Below are 18885 nucleotides of genomic sequence, written 5' to 3'. Positions count from 1 at the left end.
CAACAAATCAGCTAAGAAGAATATGGTTGATACTGCATTTATGATATGTCTTCCCATAGCTCTCAAGTGGTACAGGGCCAAATGTAACATCCAGGCAGAGATTGAGGAGATGCAAGAAGAGCAGCGTTCCTTGTCATCCACCAAAACGCTGTCAGTGTGGAATCTGCTTCATGACCATACCGTTCGATGGCAGGTCCTCACTGTGATGGTCATCAACATTGGGATGCAGCTGTCTGGCATTGATGCTGTAAGGAAGTTTTATTTTATATATTTAAATTTTTCACCAGCATTTACCTTGTAGATCTTCCTCACGTCTTGGAAATGTTTGTTATTCACGCTCTTTCAATTATGTCCAAAAGTGTTTCGACATTGTTAGAGGGATGTTTTCCGCCTCAGCGAAGTAAAGGGTTTTGGTATGTCTTATCTTCATGCGGGTATGCTCTAATCCAGGGGTCCGCATTGGGATAAAATAAAATCTGTCCGGGGCCGGTCATATATATATATATATATATATATATATATATATATATATATATATATATATATATATATATATATATATATATATATAGTGTTACCATGTTTTTTTACTGGTGCACAAAATGAACCGTGCATGAACATCACCTCGTTCAAAGAACAAAACCAACACAGTGCATAGACTCACACCTGCAAATCAGTGTTACTTCTGCTGCTGCCGTATCCGTAATACGCCGATAGGGAGAAGTTTTTAATGACACGATGAGTCAGGTGTGTTTTGACCTCCGCCGAACCTCTGAGCCTGACTCACCGAACCCTTAGGATTCGATCGAACCCAGGTTAAGAACCATTGATATAACAGAACCGTGAGAGTCCAGTCCAAAGTGGATTCAATATAGTAGCGAGAGTCCCGTCCAAAGTGGAGCCAGCAGGAAACCATCCCAAGCGGAGGCGGATCCGCAGCGCAGAGATGTCCCCAGCCGATACACAGGCGAGCGGTCCATCCTGGGTCCCGACTCTGGACGAGAGGTCCATCCTGGGTCCCGACTCTGGACAGCCAGTACTTCATCCATGGCCACCGGACCGGATCCCCTCCACAAGGGAGAGGGGGACAGAGGAGAAAAAGAAAAGAAACGGCAGATCAACTGGTCTAAAAAGGGGGTTTATTTAAAGGCCAAAGTATACAAATGAGTTTTAAGATGAGACTTAAATGCTTCTACTGAGGTAGCATCTCAAACTGTTACCGGGAGGGCATTCTAGAGTACTGGAGCCTGAATGGAAAACGCTCTATAGCCTGCACACTTTTTCTGGGGTCTGGGAATCACTAATAAGCTGGAGTCCTTTGAACGCAGATATCTTGCCGGGACATATGGTACAATACAATTGGCAAGATAGGCTGGAGCTAGACCGTGTAGTATTTTATACCTAAGTAGTAAAACCTTAAAGTCACATCTTAAGTGCACAGGAAGCCAGTGCAGGTGAGCCAGTATAGGCGTAATATGATCAAACGTTCTTGTTCTTATCAAAAGTGGGGCGGAGGCGTGGTTGGGGCGGGGGGCGTGGTTAAGAGGGGAGGAGTATATTTACAGCCAATTCACCAACTCAAGTATTTCATCCATCCATCCATTTTCTACCGCTTATTCCCTTTCGGGGTCGCGGGGGGCGCTGGCGCCTATCTCAGCTACAATCGGGCGGAAGGCGGGGTACACCCTGGACAAGTCGCCACCTCATCGCAGGGCCAACACAGATAGACAGACAACACTCACACTCACATTCACACACTATTGCCAATTTAGTGTTGCCAATCAACCTATCCCCAGGTGCATGTCTTTGGAAGTGGGAGGAAGCCGGAGTACCCGGAGGGAACCCACGCATTCACGGGGAGAACATGCAAACTCCACACAGAAAGATCCCGAGCCTGGATTTGAACCCAGGACTGCAGGACCTTCGTATTGTGAGGCAGACGCACTAACCCCTCTGCCACCGTGAAGCCCCTCAAGTATTTCATATATATATATATATATATTTCATATATATATATATATATATATATATATATATATATATATATATATATATATACATACATATGTATGAAATACTTGACTTTCAGTGAATTCTAGCTATATATATTTATTTTATTATATATATGAATAAAATAAATAGTTGAATTTCAGACGGCACCTATCAAATACACAGTAATAAAAACACAGTTGTTCTACTAAGTGTACTGTGTTTGCTGGTTACTAAAAAACAACAACACTTACCTTTCACTATTTGAGTAAACTTTGTTCTGCCATTTGCGTACTGGCGAGCGAGAACGGGATGTTGCTTCCAGCTATCAGCATAGACATCTTTGTCTCAGCATAAGTTATACCATCGGGTCTCCATTTTGCGAGGTGGCCCATATTACTGGGTTGTGAACGATGCTGCGCTGCGGACGCTTTGTGCTTCGCTGACCGCTCATGACTGAGTATATCCGTTCGGCCACCGTGTTCAATGGAGAAGTCTGTTCTACAAAATACACAGGCAATTTACCCTTTCCCCTTCGAATTCTCCAGGATAAACTATTTGTTTTCATTCATTTTGAAACTTGCAAGCGTATTTCTTAATTTTGCTCGTCGATGGTGTAATATATTGGGTTGGAGTCAATAACCAGGCGACGTGATGAAGTTACGTCTTTACTGTGAGCTTCAGAACAGACTCCCTCACTTGCTGTCAGGTGCGCAACGCCACGTAAATCATTGGCCAATCAAAAAGCAGCCCCATAACGCTATAGCCAACATTTACCAGGAGATGGCAACAGACAACATAGATCACTCTATTACAGACGGCGTCGCCATGGCTGTAACTTCCTCGTTCTTCTGCTTTGTCTCCTAGTGTGTGCACTTTTGTATTAAAATCCGTAGATGTTGTAACGTGATTGGGCAGGCAAGCTGTTTATATAGTGGGAAAGCGGACGTGAAAACAGGCTGTCCCCACTCATGTCCGCATGGAGCTGGAAGGGGCGTGGCCTCCAGCTCCGGTCGAATTTCAGGAGATTTTCGGGAGAAAATTTCTTCCGGGAGGTTTTCGGGAAAGGCTCTGAATTTCGGGAGTCTCCCGGAAAATCCGGGGAGGGTTGGCAAGTATGGACATACTGCCCACCGTTGGAAAATGTTTTGTTTGCAATTCTGATATTGTAGAACAGCAACAGTTCCAAAAACACACAATCCCTCTCTCGTTACCATTGTTTATAGCAACAAAGGAAGCTAACAAGCTAAATCATGACATGTTGGGTGTCATGGTTTCTCACCAGAAAACACTGCCCTTAGAATTGAATGGCTGATGCAGAACTTTGAAAGCCTCATGATGACGTAGCGACTACAGTACACAGAAGCATAAATTAGCTGGAGCCACAACACAGGGATAAAGGAGCTGCATGCGGCTTGAGGCCCACAGGTTGCAGACCACTGCACTAGATGTAAGTATTCCATGTTTACAAATGCATTGAAAGAAACTGTGTTTTCCATGGCAGATCTGGTTCTACACCAATGACATATTTGAGAACGCAGGAATCCCTGTGCTGGAAATACCGTATACGACAGCAGGAACTGGAGTAATAGAGATCATTGCTGGACTCATTGGGGTAGATGCTTAATACTAATAATAATAATAATAATTATTATTAAATTATGAAAAAGTGTGTCACTCTGACCTTCTTCTGCAGTGTTTCACCATAGAGAAGCTGGGGAGGAAGCCTCTTATGATTGGCGGTTTTACCATGATGGGTGTCTGCAGTGCTGGGATCACCTTTTCCTTAATTTTACAAGTAAGTGTGTGTTTTTGTGTGTTTTCTTTGAGGACCAAGTCATTGGTTTACATACATTTTTCATCCTTTTCCATATATGGTATTATAATTATTATATTACGTTTGTACAACAAAAAGTAAAATAATGCTAAGTCTCCAGTTCCATTCATCTATCCATCCATCTTCTTCCGCTTATCCGAGGTCGGGTCACGGGGGCAGCAGCCTAAGCAGGGAAGCCCAGACTTCCCTCTTCCCAGCTATTTCGATGGAAAATGCTTGACTGAAACTCATTTGGAGAGAATGAGCACAGATAATTGCTGATGATTTGTCTAAAAAAAAGTAGAGCCATCCCTTGCTACAACGTGCCTCAAATATTGCAGCTTTAATACAATATGGATTTAAAAAAATGTATAAATCTTATATGTGTTATATGTATTAGAGTGTCGTATTGGTCGTATATTCTATTATTATGTTGTGGCAATTAAAAAAGGTATTCACCAAGTAGGACTTCTCTTTTCGGCTCAGGGTGACAATGCTAACACCACCAAAGTGGGTAATCATGGCGCTATCTTCACCATGACAATCAAGTTCACCAACTTCTGGCAGAACAACTCTTTGATGCACTTCAACTCCTGCCTCATCAATAAGGCTGCAACTAACGATTATTTTGATAGTCGATAGTTAACAATTATCTTTACAATTAGTCGGATAATGTTCCCCATACTCAAGTTCAAATTAATGGCTCTAATTTTTCCATGGACTACTAAATGCAGCTTAAGTTATTTTAGGCATGTGCTTACTAACAACAAAGATGATTAATTAATTCCATCCATTAATTTTCTACTGCTTGTCCCTTATGGGGTTGCGGAGGGTGTTGGAGCCTATCCCAGCTGCATACGGGCGGAAGGTGTTGTACACCCTGGACAAGTATCCACCTAGTCACAGGGCCAACACAGATAAACAGACAAAATTCCCATTCAGACTCTAGGGCCAATTTAGTGTTGCCACACAGAAAGATTCCAGGACATTTGTATTGTGAGGCACACGTACTAACAAGTAAGTGTCCCACCGTGCTGCCCAACTAATTCATTCATAAATATTTATTTTTTACCGTAACTGCTGCTTATTCAGCTGTGTCATGATCCGCTGCTCGGATCATGTCTTATTCTGGTTTTGGTTCTATTTTAGTTCACATCTTGTTAGCGTTTGTCTTCCGTAGTTTCTGGTAGCACTTCCTGTTTTGTCCTGTTGTCATAACTACGCATTTGTGTCACCTGCCTTTTGTTTTTGATGCGCACCTGCCTCCTAATTACTGTCCGTATCTAAGCCTGCCTTTTTCGTTTACTCGGTCTCGCATTTTAGTTTCGGTTCCATGCAACAGGTGACAGCGCTGATTCCCGATTGTAGTAAAAGACTATTTTTGTACTTGTTAGCTTCCACCATATTCCTTTGTTTATTCCCTAGCTCACATGCTAGTGCCTTTAGTTCCTTCTAGCTCCCATTATAGTTCTGTTTGTTTTGTCTTTAGTGCCTTGTGCAAGTGTTTCTGTTCTTAGTTTGTTTTGTTAATGTAAATAAATCTTAATTTTATACCTTCACTCTGTGTCCATATCCGACTGCATCCTTGAGAGAACAAACCCGCACCACGATGCCAGCTAACCGTCACAAGCTGTTCCAAAAAGTAAAATGACTATTAAAACGTTTTCCATTTAAAAGGAAGGAAAGGCAAATTGATTAAAAAAAACAACCTTATCTACGTATAAAAAAACAGGTAAAATAGCAGCAATGAAAAACAAACAATAAAACAAGAAAATCTAACTTATTTGAAAAAATAAATAAAGCACTCTGTGATGATGTGTTTAAAAAGCTGCACACAAGTATATTGACAATTGATTAACTCTTGGCAGTTTTAGCACTCTTATACAGTGGTTCTCAACCTTTTTTTAGTGATGTACCCCCTGTGAACATTTTTTTAATTCAAGTACCCCCTAATCAGAGCAAAGCATTTTTGGTTGAAAAAAAGAGATAAAGAAGTAAAATACAGCACTATGTCATCAGTTTCTGATTTATTAAATTGTATAAGAGTGCAAAATATTGCTCATTTGTAGTGGTCTATCTTGAATTATTTGGAAAAAAAGGTATACAAATAACTAAAAACATGTTGGAAAAATAAACAAGTGATTCAATTATAAATAAATATTTCTACACATGGAAGTAATCATTAACTTAAAGTGCCCTCTTTGGGGATTGTAATAGAGATCCATATGGATTCATGAAGTTAATTCTAAACATGTCTTCACAAAAAAATAAATCTTTAACATCAATATTTATGGAACATGTACACAAAAAATCTAGCTGTCAACACAAAATATTGCATTGCTGCATTTCTTTTCACAGTTTATGAACTTACATTCATATTTTGTTGAAGTATTATTCAATAAATATATTTATAAAGGATTTTTGAATTGTTACTATTTTTAGAATATTTTAAAAAAATCTCACGTACCCCTTGGCATACCTTTAGATACCCCCAGGTGTAGGCGTACTCCCATTTGAGAACCACTGCTGTAATAGACTCAATGTGTAGAATTGTTGACTATGCAATAAATTGTATTTTCAATCTTATGATACCTCCGCATTCAATCAATCAATGTTTATTTATATAGCCCCAAATCACAAATGTCTCAAAGGACTGCACAAATCATTACGACTACAACATCCTCGGAAGAACCCACAAAAGGGCAAGGAAAACTCACACCCAGTGGGCAGGGAGAATTCACATTCAGTGGGACGCCAGCGACAATGCTGACTATGAGAAACCTTGGAGAGGACCTCAGATGTGGGCAACCCCCCCCCTCTAGGGGACCGAAAGCAATGGATGTCGAGCGGGTCTAACATGATACTGTGAAAGTTCAATCCATAGTGGCTCCAAGACAGCAGTGAGAGTCCCGTCCACAGGAAACCATCTCAAGCGGATCAGCAGCGTAGAGATGTCCCCAACCGATACAGGCGAGCGGTCCATCCTGGGTCCCGACGAGCGGTCCATCCTGGGTCTCGACTCTGGACAGTCAGTACTTCATCCATGGTCATCGGACCGGACCCCCTCCACAAGGGAGGGGGGGACATAGGAGAAAGAAAAGAAGCGGCAGATCAACTGGTCTAAAAAGGAGGTCTATTTAAAGGCTAGAGTATACAGATGAGTTTTAAGATGAGACTTAAATGCTTCTACTGAGGTAGCATCTCGAACTGTTACCGGGAGGGCATTCCAGAGTACTGGAGCCCGAACGGAAAACGCTCTATAGCCCGCAGACTTTTTTTGAGCTCTAGGAATCACTAATAAGCCGGAGTCTTTTGAACGCAGATTTCTTGCCGGGACATACGGTACAATACAATCGGCAAGATAGGCTGGAGCTAGACCGTGTAGTATTTTATACGTAAGTAGTAAAACCTTAAAGTCACATCTTAAGTGTACAGGAAGCCAGTGCAGGTGAGCCAGTACAGGCGTAATATGATCAAACTTTCTTGTTCTTGTCAAAAGTCTAGCAGCCGCATTTTGTACCAACTGTAATCTTTTAATGCTAGACATTGGGAGACCCGAAAATAATACGTTACAGTAATCGAGACGAGACGTAACAAACGCATGGATAATGATCTCGGCGTCTTTAGTGGACAAAATGGAGCGAATTTTAGCGATATTACGGAGATGAAAGAAGGCCGTTTTAGTAACGCTTTTAATGTGTGACTCAAAGGAGAGAGTTGGGTCGAAGATAATACCCAGATTTTTTACAGAGTCACCTTGTTTTATTATTTGGTTGTCAAATGTTAAAGTTGTATTATTAAATAGAGGTCGGTGTCTAGCAGGACCGATAATCAGCATTTCCGTTTTTTTGGCATTAAGTTGCAAAAAGTTAGCGGACATCCATTGTTTAATTTCATTAAGACACGCTTCCAACTGACTACAGTCCGGCGTGTTGGTCAGCTTTAGGGGCATGTAAAGTTGGGTGTCATCAGCATAACAGTGAAAGCTAATACCGTATTTGCGTATGACGTCACCTAGCGGCAGCATGTAGATGCTGAAGAGTACAGGGCCAAGGTGCCATTGGTGCCTCGTCTGTCTATATGTGAGTGTGTCTGCGCCCGTGCGCACGCGGCTTGCATTTGTTATTGTGCTCTTTGATACGGCATTGTAATTTGACACTGCATTAAAAGTACTTTAATTAATGTAGACAAAGTGAGGGAAGACTGGATCGTGAGATTGACAGGCGAATGGGTGCGGCGTCTTCAGTAATGCGGACGTTGTGGTGAAAAATGAGCTGAGCCGGAAGGCGAAGCTCTATATTTACTGGTCCATTTACGTTCCCATCGTCATCTATGGTCATGAGCTTTATGTTATGACCGAAAGGACAAGATCACGGGTACAAACGGCCGAAATGAGTTTCTTCCGCCGGGTGGCGGGGCTCTACCTTAGAGATAAGGTGAGAAACTCTGCCATCCAGGGGTAGCTCAAAGTAAAGCCACTGCTCTTCCACATCGAAATGAGCTAGATGAGGTGTGTGGAGAGGCGGAGCCGGCGGACGAGCAGTGGGGCAGGACATGCTGGAGCTCGGCCCAAGATGGCGGCAAGGAGAGGAGAGGAAGACCGATAGGAAAGGCGGGGCGTGCCGGGAGCGACGCTACGAGAGAGATCAGGTGTGTGGCTCGCACACCGAGAAACAATCAACTTATCTCCTCACAGTGTATAAAAGAGGAGAAGGAGGAGAGATTGTGGCGGAAGGAATAGGAGAGTCGGCAGCAGAGACTGAGAAGCAAGAGCGCCCAAGAGCAGACGAGGACAACGACGACAGCGGCTGAAGAGCGGACCGTGAACGAGCAGTGGAAGAAGGAGGTGAAGAGCGACCCGACCTACACTAAAGCTTTATTGTAAAATAAAGAAGTCAAACCTGCTAAAGAGATGTCCTTCCTTGGTGGTCAGTGGAACCCGAGCGACGACGGCAAAAGTTGTCCACATTTGGCGCCCAACCTGGCTGGACCACCGGAGGCGGGGAGGACGATCTCCTGTGGGCTTTCGTCGACGCGTTCACGCAGCTGGCAGCAGGCAGCCGTCAGAATTGCCGGCTCCTGTAGGCATTGGCGAACCAGACGGGGGTGCGGCGAATGGCCCCCCGAAGACAAAAAGGCAGACGGCAGTGCAGATGAGGCGCCCCCTGCTTAGGAGACAGATGCACAGCCGGTGAAGCGCGCAGCTGAAGTTCAACCACAAGACAAAGAGGTGTCAGAAGTAGGGGACAGCAGTTAGGTCTTGGCTGAAGCGTCACACCTGGAAAACTGTGCTGGTGAAGCTGCAGTGGTGTCTGCAAACCAGCAGGGCGAGCGGTCTGCTAAAGAGATGGAGGACGAGCTCCCCTCAGTGAAAGATGATGATGATGAATCAGAACATGATGATGAAGAAGAAGAAGAAGAAAATGATGATGATGAATCATAACATGATGAGGAAGAAGAAGAAGAAGAAGAAGATGATGATGATGATGATGATGATGATGATGATGATGATGATGATGATGAATCAGAACATGATGATGATGAAGAAGAACTTGAGGATGATGATGATGAAGAAGAACATGATGATGACGATGACGATGAAGAACAAAAAGACAAAGAAAAGGTCAAAGAGGACGAAGAAAGGGACAAAGAAGGAAAAGACAAGGAAAAAGACAAAGATGAAAAAAATGAAAAGAAGACAGGTGCCCGTGGCAGTCTTCATTTCCTGCCCCTTAAAAAAAGGGAGGGGAGAGTAGGCTCAGCCGGACGGAAGCCCAGCTAGCGTCTGGCGATGGAGGTATGTGGAGAGGCGGAGCCGGTGAACGAGAAGCAGGGCAGGGCACGCTGTAACCCGGCCCAAGATGGCGACAAGGAGGCGGAGACGACGACCGAGCGCAGAGGCGGGACATGCCGGGAGCGACGCTACGAGCGAGATCAGGTGCGTGGCTCGACACTGGGAAACAATCAACTTATCTCTTCACAGTATATAAAAGGGGAGATGGAGGAGAGATCGGGTCGGAAGGAGTAGGAGAGCCGGCAGCAGCAACTGAGAAGCAAGAGCACCCAAGAGCAGACAAGGACAACGACGACGGCGGCTGAAAAGCAGACCGTGAACAAGCAGTGGAGGAAGGAGCTGAAAAGCGACCCGACCTACACTAAAGCTTTATTGCAAAATAAAGAAGTCAAACCTGCGAAACAGATGTCCTTCCTTAGTGGTCAGTGGAACCCGAGCGACAACGGCAAAAGTCGTCCACAAGGTGGTTCGGGCATCTGGTCAGGATGCCACCCGAGTGCCTCCCTAGAGAGGTGTTTAGGGCAGGTCCGATTGGTAGGAGGCCATGGGGAAGACCCAGAACATGTTGGGTAGACCAGTGGTCTCCAACCACCGGGCCGCAGAAGATTTTTTTATAAAAAAAACAAAATATATATATATTTTTTTTTATTAAATCAACATAAAAAACACAATATACACTTACAAATAGTGCACCAACCACAAAAAACTCCCTTGTTCATGACAAAAACGTTCCTTTTTCATGACAAAGAAGAAAAAGAAAAAAAAAGGACGCCCCCCCGGGCCGCGGGACAAATTATTAAGCGTTGACCGGTCCGCGGATACAAAAAGGTTGGGGACCACTGGGGTAGACTATGTCTCCCGGCTGGCCTGGGAACGCTTCGGGATCCCCCGGAGAAGCTGGACGAATCGGCTGCTGCCCCCGCGACTCGACCTCGGATAAGCGTAAGAAGATGGATGGATGGATGGAAAGTTTAGTTGGCTGACTTTGACTAAAATGAACGCAAATGTGCTAACTAGGTCGCAAGGTATAAGCTAACACTCCTACCGAGGTTAAGACCACGTCCTCCCTATAGAAGTACGACATCATGCCTCCCATTTAAATGCTCGCGTATAACAGATATACAGCCATGAAAACAAGGTCTGCTTTGCAAAATGAGGAAAGTACAAACCCTGTTTCCATATGAGTTGGGAAATTGTGTTAGATGTAAATATAAACGGAGTACAATGATTTGCAGATCCTTTTCAACCCATATTCAGTGGAATATGCTACAGAGACAACATATGTGATGTTCAAAACTGATAAACATTTTTTTGCAAATAATCATTAACTTTAGAATTTGATGCCAGCAACACGTGACAAAGAAGTTGGGAAAGGTGGCAATAAATACTGATGAAGTTGAGGAATGTTCTTCTAACACTTATTTGGAACATCCCACAGGTGTGCAGGCTAATTGGGAACAGGTGGGTGCCATGATTGGGTATAAAAACAGCTTCCCAATAAATGCTCAGTCTTTCACAAGAAAGGAAGGGGCGAGGTACACCCCTTTGTCCACAACTGTGTGAGCAAATAGTCAAACAGTTTAAGAACAACGTTTCTCAAAGTGCAATTGCAAACAAATTAGGGATTTCAACATCTACGGTCCATAATATCATCAAAAGGTTCGGAGAATCTGGAGAAATCACTCCACGTAAACGGCAGGGCCGGAAACCAACATTAAATGACCATGACCTCCGATCCCTCATATAGAACTGTATCAAAAACCGACATCAATTTCTAAAGGATATCACCACATGGGCTCAGGAACACTTCAGAAAACCACTGTTTACAGTTTGTTGCTACATCTGTAAGTCCAGGTTAAAGCTCTACTATGCAAAGCGAAACCCATTTATCAACAACATCCAGAAACGCCGCCGGCTTCTCTGGGCCCCAGATCATCTAAGATGGACTGATGCAAAGTGGAAAAGTGTTCTGTGGTCTGACGAGTCCACATTTCAAATTGTGTTTGGAAATATTCGACATCGTGTAATCTGGACCAACGGGGAAGCGAACCATCCAGACTGTTATCAACGCAAAGTTCAAAAGCCAGCATCTGTGATGGCATGGGGGTGCATTAGTGCCCAAGGCATGGGTAACTTACACATCTGTGAAGGCACCATTAATTCTGAAAGGTACATACAGGTTTTGGAACAACATATGCTGCCATCTAAGCGCCGTCTTTTTCATGGACGTCCCTGCTTATTTCAGCAAGACAATGCCAAGCCACATTCAGCACGTGCTACAACAGTGTGGCTTCGTGAAAAAAGAGTGAAGATTATGAAGCGTAAAATACGACAGCGGAGCCCCGGACTTTTGAACGACTAAAGTTCTACATAAAACAAGAATGGGAAAGAAATCCACTTTCAAAGCTTCAACAATTAGTTTCTTCAGTTGCCAAACGTTTATTGAGTGTTGTTAAAAGAAAAGATGATGTAACACAGTGGTGAACATGCCCTTTCCCAACTACTTTGGCACGTGTTGCAGCCATGAAATGCTAACTTAATTATTATTTGCGGAAAAAAAAAAAGTTTATGAGTTTGAACATCACCTATCTTGTCTTTGTAGTACATTCAATTCAATATGGGTTGAAAAGGATTTCCAAATCATTGTATTCCGTTTATATTTACATTTAACACAATTTGTATTGATGTTTTTAACAAGAATAAGAGGAAATATTTTCACACTTTACATGTTATCACTGGCAATGTTTTTGCAAGTGGCGATGCAGACCTGATTCCGCCAAGAAAACACAAGTGTGACGTCATGACTATTGTTGACAAATATAATTTTCGGCGACAAATTTTAATGTCAACATTTGTTGATACGTCGACACTTTGCTTCCTAAACTCTGGAACTCCTTGGGCTTTAGCTTGACGACTCAATGCAGCCATAGACACTAGGCTACGTCCACTTATGACACCATGTTTGGGTATGTGGTGTAACAAAGATGAACCGGCACACACATACATCTTCATTAATATGATCTCTACTGCTTCAGCTCAGCTCACAGCACAAGGACAACAGCCCAACGGCCTGGCATGCTGGGAAGCTGCATGCCTTTTTTCAAGGTGCAGGGTCAGTAAACATCCAAAGACATGCACCTGGGGATAGGTTGATTGGCAACACTAAATTGGCCCTAGTGTGTGAATGTGAGTGTGAATGTTGTCTGTAAAGGGACAGGTGGTAGAGCATGGATGGATGAATGGATAGATGATTGATATTGCTCCTGATGGGTTCTGGTTGGCGCCTTGCATGGCAGCTCCCTCCATCGGTGTGTGAATGTGTGTGTGAATGGGTAAATGTGGAAGTAGTGTCAAAGCGCTTTGAGTACCTTGAAGGTAGAAAAGCGCTATACAAGTACAACCCATTTATCATTTATTTATAAAGGAAGAGAGCACCCGTCGAATGCGATCATAGCTGGTTCAACATTTTAATGTACTTTAAAGCACACAAATCAACGCAAAAAATAAAGAATTATTTTAAGTTTAAGACAACTTTATTAATCTTTTTGTTTTATGAGAAGCTGTGGGGTTGCTGGAAATTTCAGGCCCCAGACAGCTGCCTGTGTTTGCTTAATGGTAAGTCCGCCCCTGAGTCATCGCCAAGGTCTTGCTGATGTGGAGTTCGGTTGGTTGTCTTGCTCTACGTGGAAAAAGTCTTCAGATAACCTGTGTTGATAATTGATATTATATAAATGAAATAGACTGACTTTGTCACATAGTAGTATATAATAAGAACTGACATACTATTGTCTATCTCTACAGATTAATTTACCTTTCATGCGCTATATCAGCGTTGGCTGTGTGGTTGGTATCATCGCCGGCTTCTGTATCGGCCCAGGTAAGTTACTTCACTGCATGCTCAGTTGTAGTAGTACACAGAAAAGAAAATGCTTTTTTCATTGTTTTTCTTTGGCTGTTCAAACTAATGCACTCATATTAATTACATGCATGGTGACTGAAATATAAAAGATGAAATATGTATGTTCACCAACATTCTTCTCTCTATTATTCTTATTCTGACCTATTCGATGATGCTCCACTCATTCTACATTTTTTAAACCATTCCGACATCAGAATCAACATGAGGGACATTATGGACACATCAATTCCGAATTCCACATTTCCAACATAACTATACCTATTGAAATATTTTACTTTTTGTTTTAAGTGCCCACATTGCTCAATTGATTTGAGGCTTTCACTATGAAAACATTTAGCTCACTCAAACATTTTAATATGAATGTACTGTGGCACTTAATGTACAGGGTTACCAGGGTTAAAACGCAGGGGCCAGTGAGTTATGGAGCTCGTAAACAGACGTGCGTCTGCCCAATCATTTACAGGAAAGAGAGAAATGTTTGTGATAGAAATTATATAAACTTGGTTGCTGTTAGACTGGTAAGTGAGATAATACACGTTGTTCTCCTCATGTTTCGTTTACATTGTGATGGGTTGCAGGAACAGATTAGCCATCAGGAGTTTTAAACGACAGGGTTTTATATGTGAAATTTGTAACACACCTAATCACCTTACAAATTAACCTATCACTGTTTAATTTTTTACATTTTTTAATTTGACCTTTCACTTGATACATGATGTTTTCTGGTGGTCCACCCGTTAGAGGGCTTTTGAAGTAGAAAATATTTTAAGATGGGGGTATGCCACAGTTGTTTTCTTAATTGTAATTGTTAGTATTGTGGACTAAAAATAAACTAATTATAAACTATGTAAAACATGCATACTTTAAATAAATTCTACACTTTTTTTTCATATTACTTATGAGAGACAAGAAGACAAAAGTTTTTTATTTTTTGCATTCAAACATGTACATATCGTCTCGTTCTTGGTGGCCGGCAATGCAGCTAAGGGGAACAGTCCATTCTACCTCAAAATCACTTTTAACATACATTCAAAAATCTTTACCAATACTTTATTCTGAGTTGGATAGTAACGCGCTACACTTACTTTTTGGATAGATTGTATTTGTCAGTGTAGTTTTAATGTAACATACTTTTTACTTTTACTTGCGTGTTTTTGCGAAAAATAAACACTACTTTTACTCTGTTAAATTGTGTTTATTTCCGATCGTTATATTTATTTATATGAAAAGTATTTAAGCTTATCAATTTAGGCTTGCAAAGATATATTCTTATGTCAGCGACCATGCTTCCGGCAGGCATTGTCACTTGACTCTGTTTTGCCAATCCAACGTAAGCAGTAGTGACGTTTGATTGTATTTCACCAATCATACATGCACAAAGTACAGATATAGGAGAGTTGCATATGACATCACATCCGTTTTTCTTCTTCTCGACTTAGTTCACACGATGGTCAAGCAGCTTGAGCTTAGCATTAAAACAAGTGAGAGCGAGTATAGAGTTTGAGCAGAAATTGAAGTTCTGTTCTTGGGTGTTCCAATAGTTCAAATAGAGAGATAGGAAAGAGCTTTCATAGAGTCCTGAAATAAGTTGTTAATAAAGGTTGTAAAGTAAGGGGGGAAACAAAAGTGCTTGGAAAGAAAAGGCTTGTAAAAATGTTACTCATCATCTTGTGGAATACATTTTTCTGTGTTGCAATTGTGTTTATTCTCTACAATATTACTATTGTTTGAGAGCAGAACTAAATGTAAAGAAAGGACAAGACACCAGTTAAATTGTGTTCTTTTGTGGTTGCTATGCCTAAATATAAATACAAAGACCTGGTTGTGCAAATAAACTAACATCATCTTATGGCATAGTAATAAATATTGTGAATGTTGGTCCAATTCACCATATTTTTGTTTTGCATTTTCATAACAGAAACTAAAGCTTAGTTGTTGTTGTGCAGGAGAGCCAAGTGCTTTATTCGACACGGATGCCCACATTATAGCGTCTTTGGTGGTATTTGTTAGCATCAAGAAAATATCATTAATAGTATTAGTAAACTAAAATAATACATCTCGTGCAGTTTCAACAGCATAAACTATATCTTGATATTGTTAATTGCTAGCAAAGATCCATACTGAACAACAGAGACATCTAAAGCTCCAATTGACACAAAATATGAACTTCATATCATAGAAACAACTGCAGACATACATTGTGGATGAGACTAATATTTGTTGCAGGAAATGAATTGCAAACAAACATCCCTTTTTCTCATTAGGGTCACGATCACTATAGTACTTCTTTTGTCAATCAAATATGTTGCTTATTGATGTAATAACAAGTCCATTTTTGTATTTCACGGATTCATGTTTAATTTGTGAACCCCTCAGATGTAAAGACATGATGTGCCTTCAATCCTTTCTTCTGTAAATACCACGAGTGTCAAGTGAAGTGATGTACCAGTAACCTCTTGGTCATGATAATTGGTTAAGACTTTTAAAAATATATATTTCTCTTAAGAGTTTAAAAAATACTCTCCATCCCATTTACAATATGTTTTTCATGATTGTTTTTGAATTTGCCTCCAAACATTTCAAAATATACCTCAATCTGCACTGATTCAAGTAAATAAACAGTAGCCTAATGGGGCTTAGACCATTGCCTGAAACTCGGAAGTGCCCAGATGTGTCTCGAAGTCACGTGATTGCAACCCTCCTGTTGGAAACTAAAATAAGTCAGTGCCTGTGTAATTACCAATTGTTATTGTAAGAGCGAAAACTGATGTGAATAATAGCCAAAATTCAACCCCAAAAAAGTGCAGTTCTCATTTAAGTCAAATAGTATTAATATTGTTCTACATAAATATACAGGGGAAATACATAACCACACTTGTAAGAGTGAAGACAATCAAGCAAGTTGTCCTTTATTTATTTTTCAGTAGAGTTGGTAACCATAGTGACGACTTGCAGGAAGCAATATGCTGGTATTGACCAATGTTATACATTTTTAAGAAGGAATAATAATAATTATAATAATAATACTAAGGTGATAATTTGATCAGTTTGTTATCATTGTATGTTGTATTAGTGGTTGGTGATGTTCACTTCCAAGATCAATAAAAGGAAGAGGTCAGGCAAAAAAACGATTATCTCCATTTTCCTTGTTTTGAGTAAATGAAAGTATTTTTTGAAACTTTTCATGAACCAGCCATCCTGCTGATTTGGTTTGAAAATAAATGGTTTATAAAAAACAAAATCATGTCTCAATTTAAAAAATGCACATGAATTTTGATAATGTTGTACAATTTTTGAAACAAAATCATGTAATTCCAAACAACATTTCTTTGCAAAAACAGACTAAATCCTACATGGTGTCATCCTGGCGTAAATAATGAGTGAAACGGATCATTTTTTTTAAAGGAATGTTTATTCCATCACTGTAATGAATGCATTTAATCTAAACAAACACCTTTTTCGGTAAACCCTGGACATGGAGGTCCAGGGGATTCATTAACTGGTGCATCGTGATATCATAACATTGACAGCAGCATCACAAGACAACAACAGCTCAGTAAACACACAATTTGGTTAATCATTCAAGAGAGGAGTGGCTACTCGTGTATCCTATACATTATGTAAACAGGCAATGTACAGTATTTTTCCCACCGCACTGTGTCGACTTTTCTGGCTCTCATGGGCCGCTCAGATTTATCAGGACAGCGTCTCTTTTTGCGCCCAGTACGTGAGGGCACACGCTCGCTGATTTCATCAAAGTTACTCATTATGCATCCATCCATCAATTTTTACCACTTTTCCAATTCGGGGTCAGCTGCTATTGATGCTTTAATTTAGTTACAATCACAACCATACAGACTCTAAGTAAGCAAACAGGAGCGCTGACGTTGGTGCAAAGAAATCAGGGCACTTGTCGGTTTCTAAAATGGAATATTCAACACTGAAATGCAAAAGATCAGCCATTTTTGGGGAAAATTTGATTTTACATCTCGTTACAGAATGATGTTAACTATTCAGTGGAACTCACAGCTCAAAATCGGTGGAATGGTGTTTTTTGTGCATGAACTCTTCATATTTTAATAAATATATAATGTTTTCTGGTTCAAAGAGGGAACACTCGCTGTTGTATGTCCTGAATGATACATCCTTTTTTTGTGAAATCGCCAAAAAATGTGTTGTTTTTTTATTTCTTTACTGTTTTTGTTTTTTTATGTGTTCCACTTGTTCTATGCTGTAACCCCTATGGATCTTATTTTATTGGATTTTGATGGTTCTAAATGATTTTACAGGCCCATATTTTATTTGATATTTTTGTCAAGTACAGTAAAGGTAATTATATTCATGGTTAGGAAAATGTCATGTCTGTTGCATTTTCTAGCTGGAGTTCCCTTCCTGGTCACAGCAGAACTCTTTAAACAATCCCACCGTCCAGCAGCCTACATTGTTGGAGGATCCCTCAACTGGCTGTCCAACTTCACTGTGGGATTTGTTTTCCCCTTCTTACAGGTAAAAACATTTAAATGAACTGCACTAACAAGTCAGATTAGTGAGAACAAATAACTTGATATTTAACCTCAGCAATTTGTTTGTAAATGACATACAACATTGTTCCAACAAAGAACACATACCAATCTATTTCAGATCTTTGTTATTGCATTTACAGTTTGATATGTGTTATGACGTATTGTGTACTAAATTATCTGTCAGAGGTGTGGACTCGAGTCACATGACTTTGACTCGAGTCATACTCGAATCATGAATTTGATGACTTTAGACTCGACTTGACAAAATGTAGAGACATGCAACTCGACTTAGACTTTACCATTAATGACTTGTGACTTCAGTTGGACTTGAGCCTTTTGACTTAACAAGACTTGCTACTTTCCCCAAAACCCAAATGTTAAAAAGTTATTCAGGAGTGCTCCGTATCTTTCATTGTTTACGTGTGTGTCTGTCAGCGTGTGTGCTGCCTGTCAGTTCAACATTGAATCAAATTAGATCCACATTGTTTTCATCACCAAAGCATTCAACCAATCAAATTGCAGCACAACCAACGAAGAAGAGCTTGTGAGGAAAAATTATCATGCCAAATATAGTATCGTTCGAGTATTAAAACAACAAGTTGGTCAACAAAAAACAAATTAGAGTATGCAAAACATGCAGTTCGAAAATTGCAGACGGAGACGCAACAACTACCAACTTCATTAGACATTTGAAGTTGCACAAAGAACGGTAAGTTTTGAATGTAAGCTAATGTTAATTGGCTAAGTAACATAACTTTTATTTGCTGTGTAGTCAAATCAGTGAGGCTGTAAACTCACTGCTAACGGTATAACCATAGACATCTTATAAGTAGACGCAGCATCG

General features: G+C 40.8%; 1 protein-coding gene across 3 annotated transcripts in view; it reads left to right on the top strand.

Annotated features, from left to right (window-relative positions):
• slc2a15a (solute carrier family 2 member 15a) overlaps positions 1 to 18885 on the top strand; it is a 100504-nt gene that overhangs the window by 67075 nt on the left and 14544 nt on the right. For all 3 annotated transcript variants that reach the window (XM_061911024.1, XM_061911025.1, XM_061911023.1), the window contains 5 exons: positions 60 to 247; positions 3494 to 3604; positions 3686 to 3787; positions 13401 to 13476; positions 17897 to 18024. In XM_061911024.1, the coding sequence (XP_061767008.1) occupies positions 60 to 247; positions 3494 to 3604; positions 3686 to 3787; positions 13401 to 13476; positions 17897 to 18024 (605 nt within the window). The remainder of the gene's footprint in view (positions 1 to 59; positions 248 to 3493; positions 3605 to 3685; positions 3788 to 13400; positions 13477 to 17896; positions 18025 to 18885) is intronic.

Source organism: Nerophis ophidion, linkage group LG09, assembly GCF_033978795.1.
Source record: "Nerophis ophidion isolate RoL-2023_Sa linkage group LG09, RoL_Noph_v1.0, whole genome shotgun sequence".
In the NCBI taxonomy this organism is placed as follows: Eukaryota; Metazoa; Chordata; class Actinopteri; order Syngnathiformes; family Syngnathidae; genus Nerophis; species Nerophis ophidion.
This window is presented reverse-complemented; position numbering and strand designations above follow the sequence as displayed.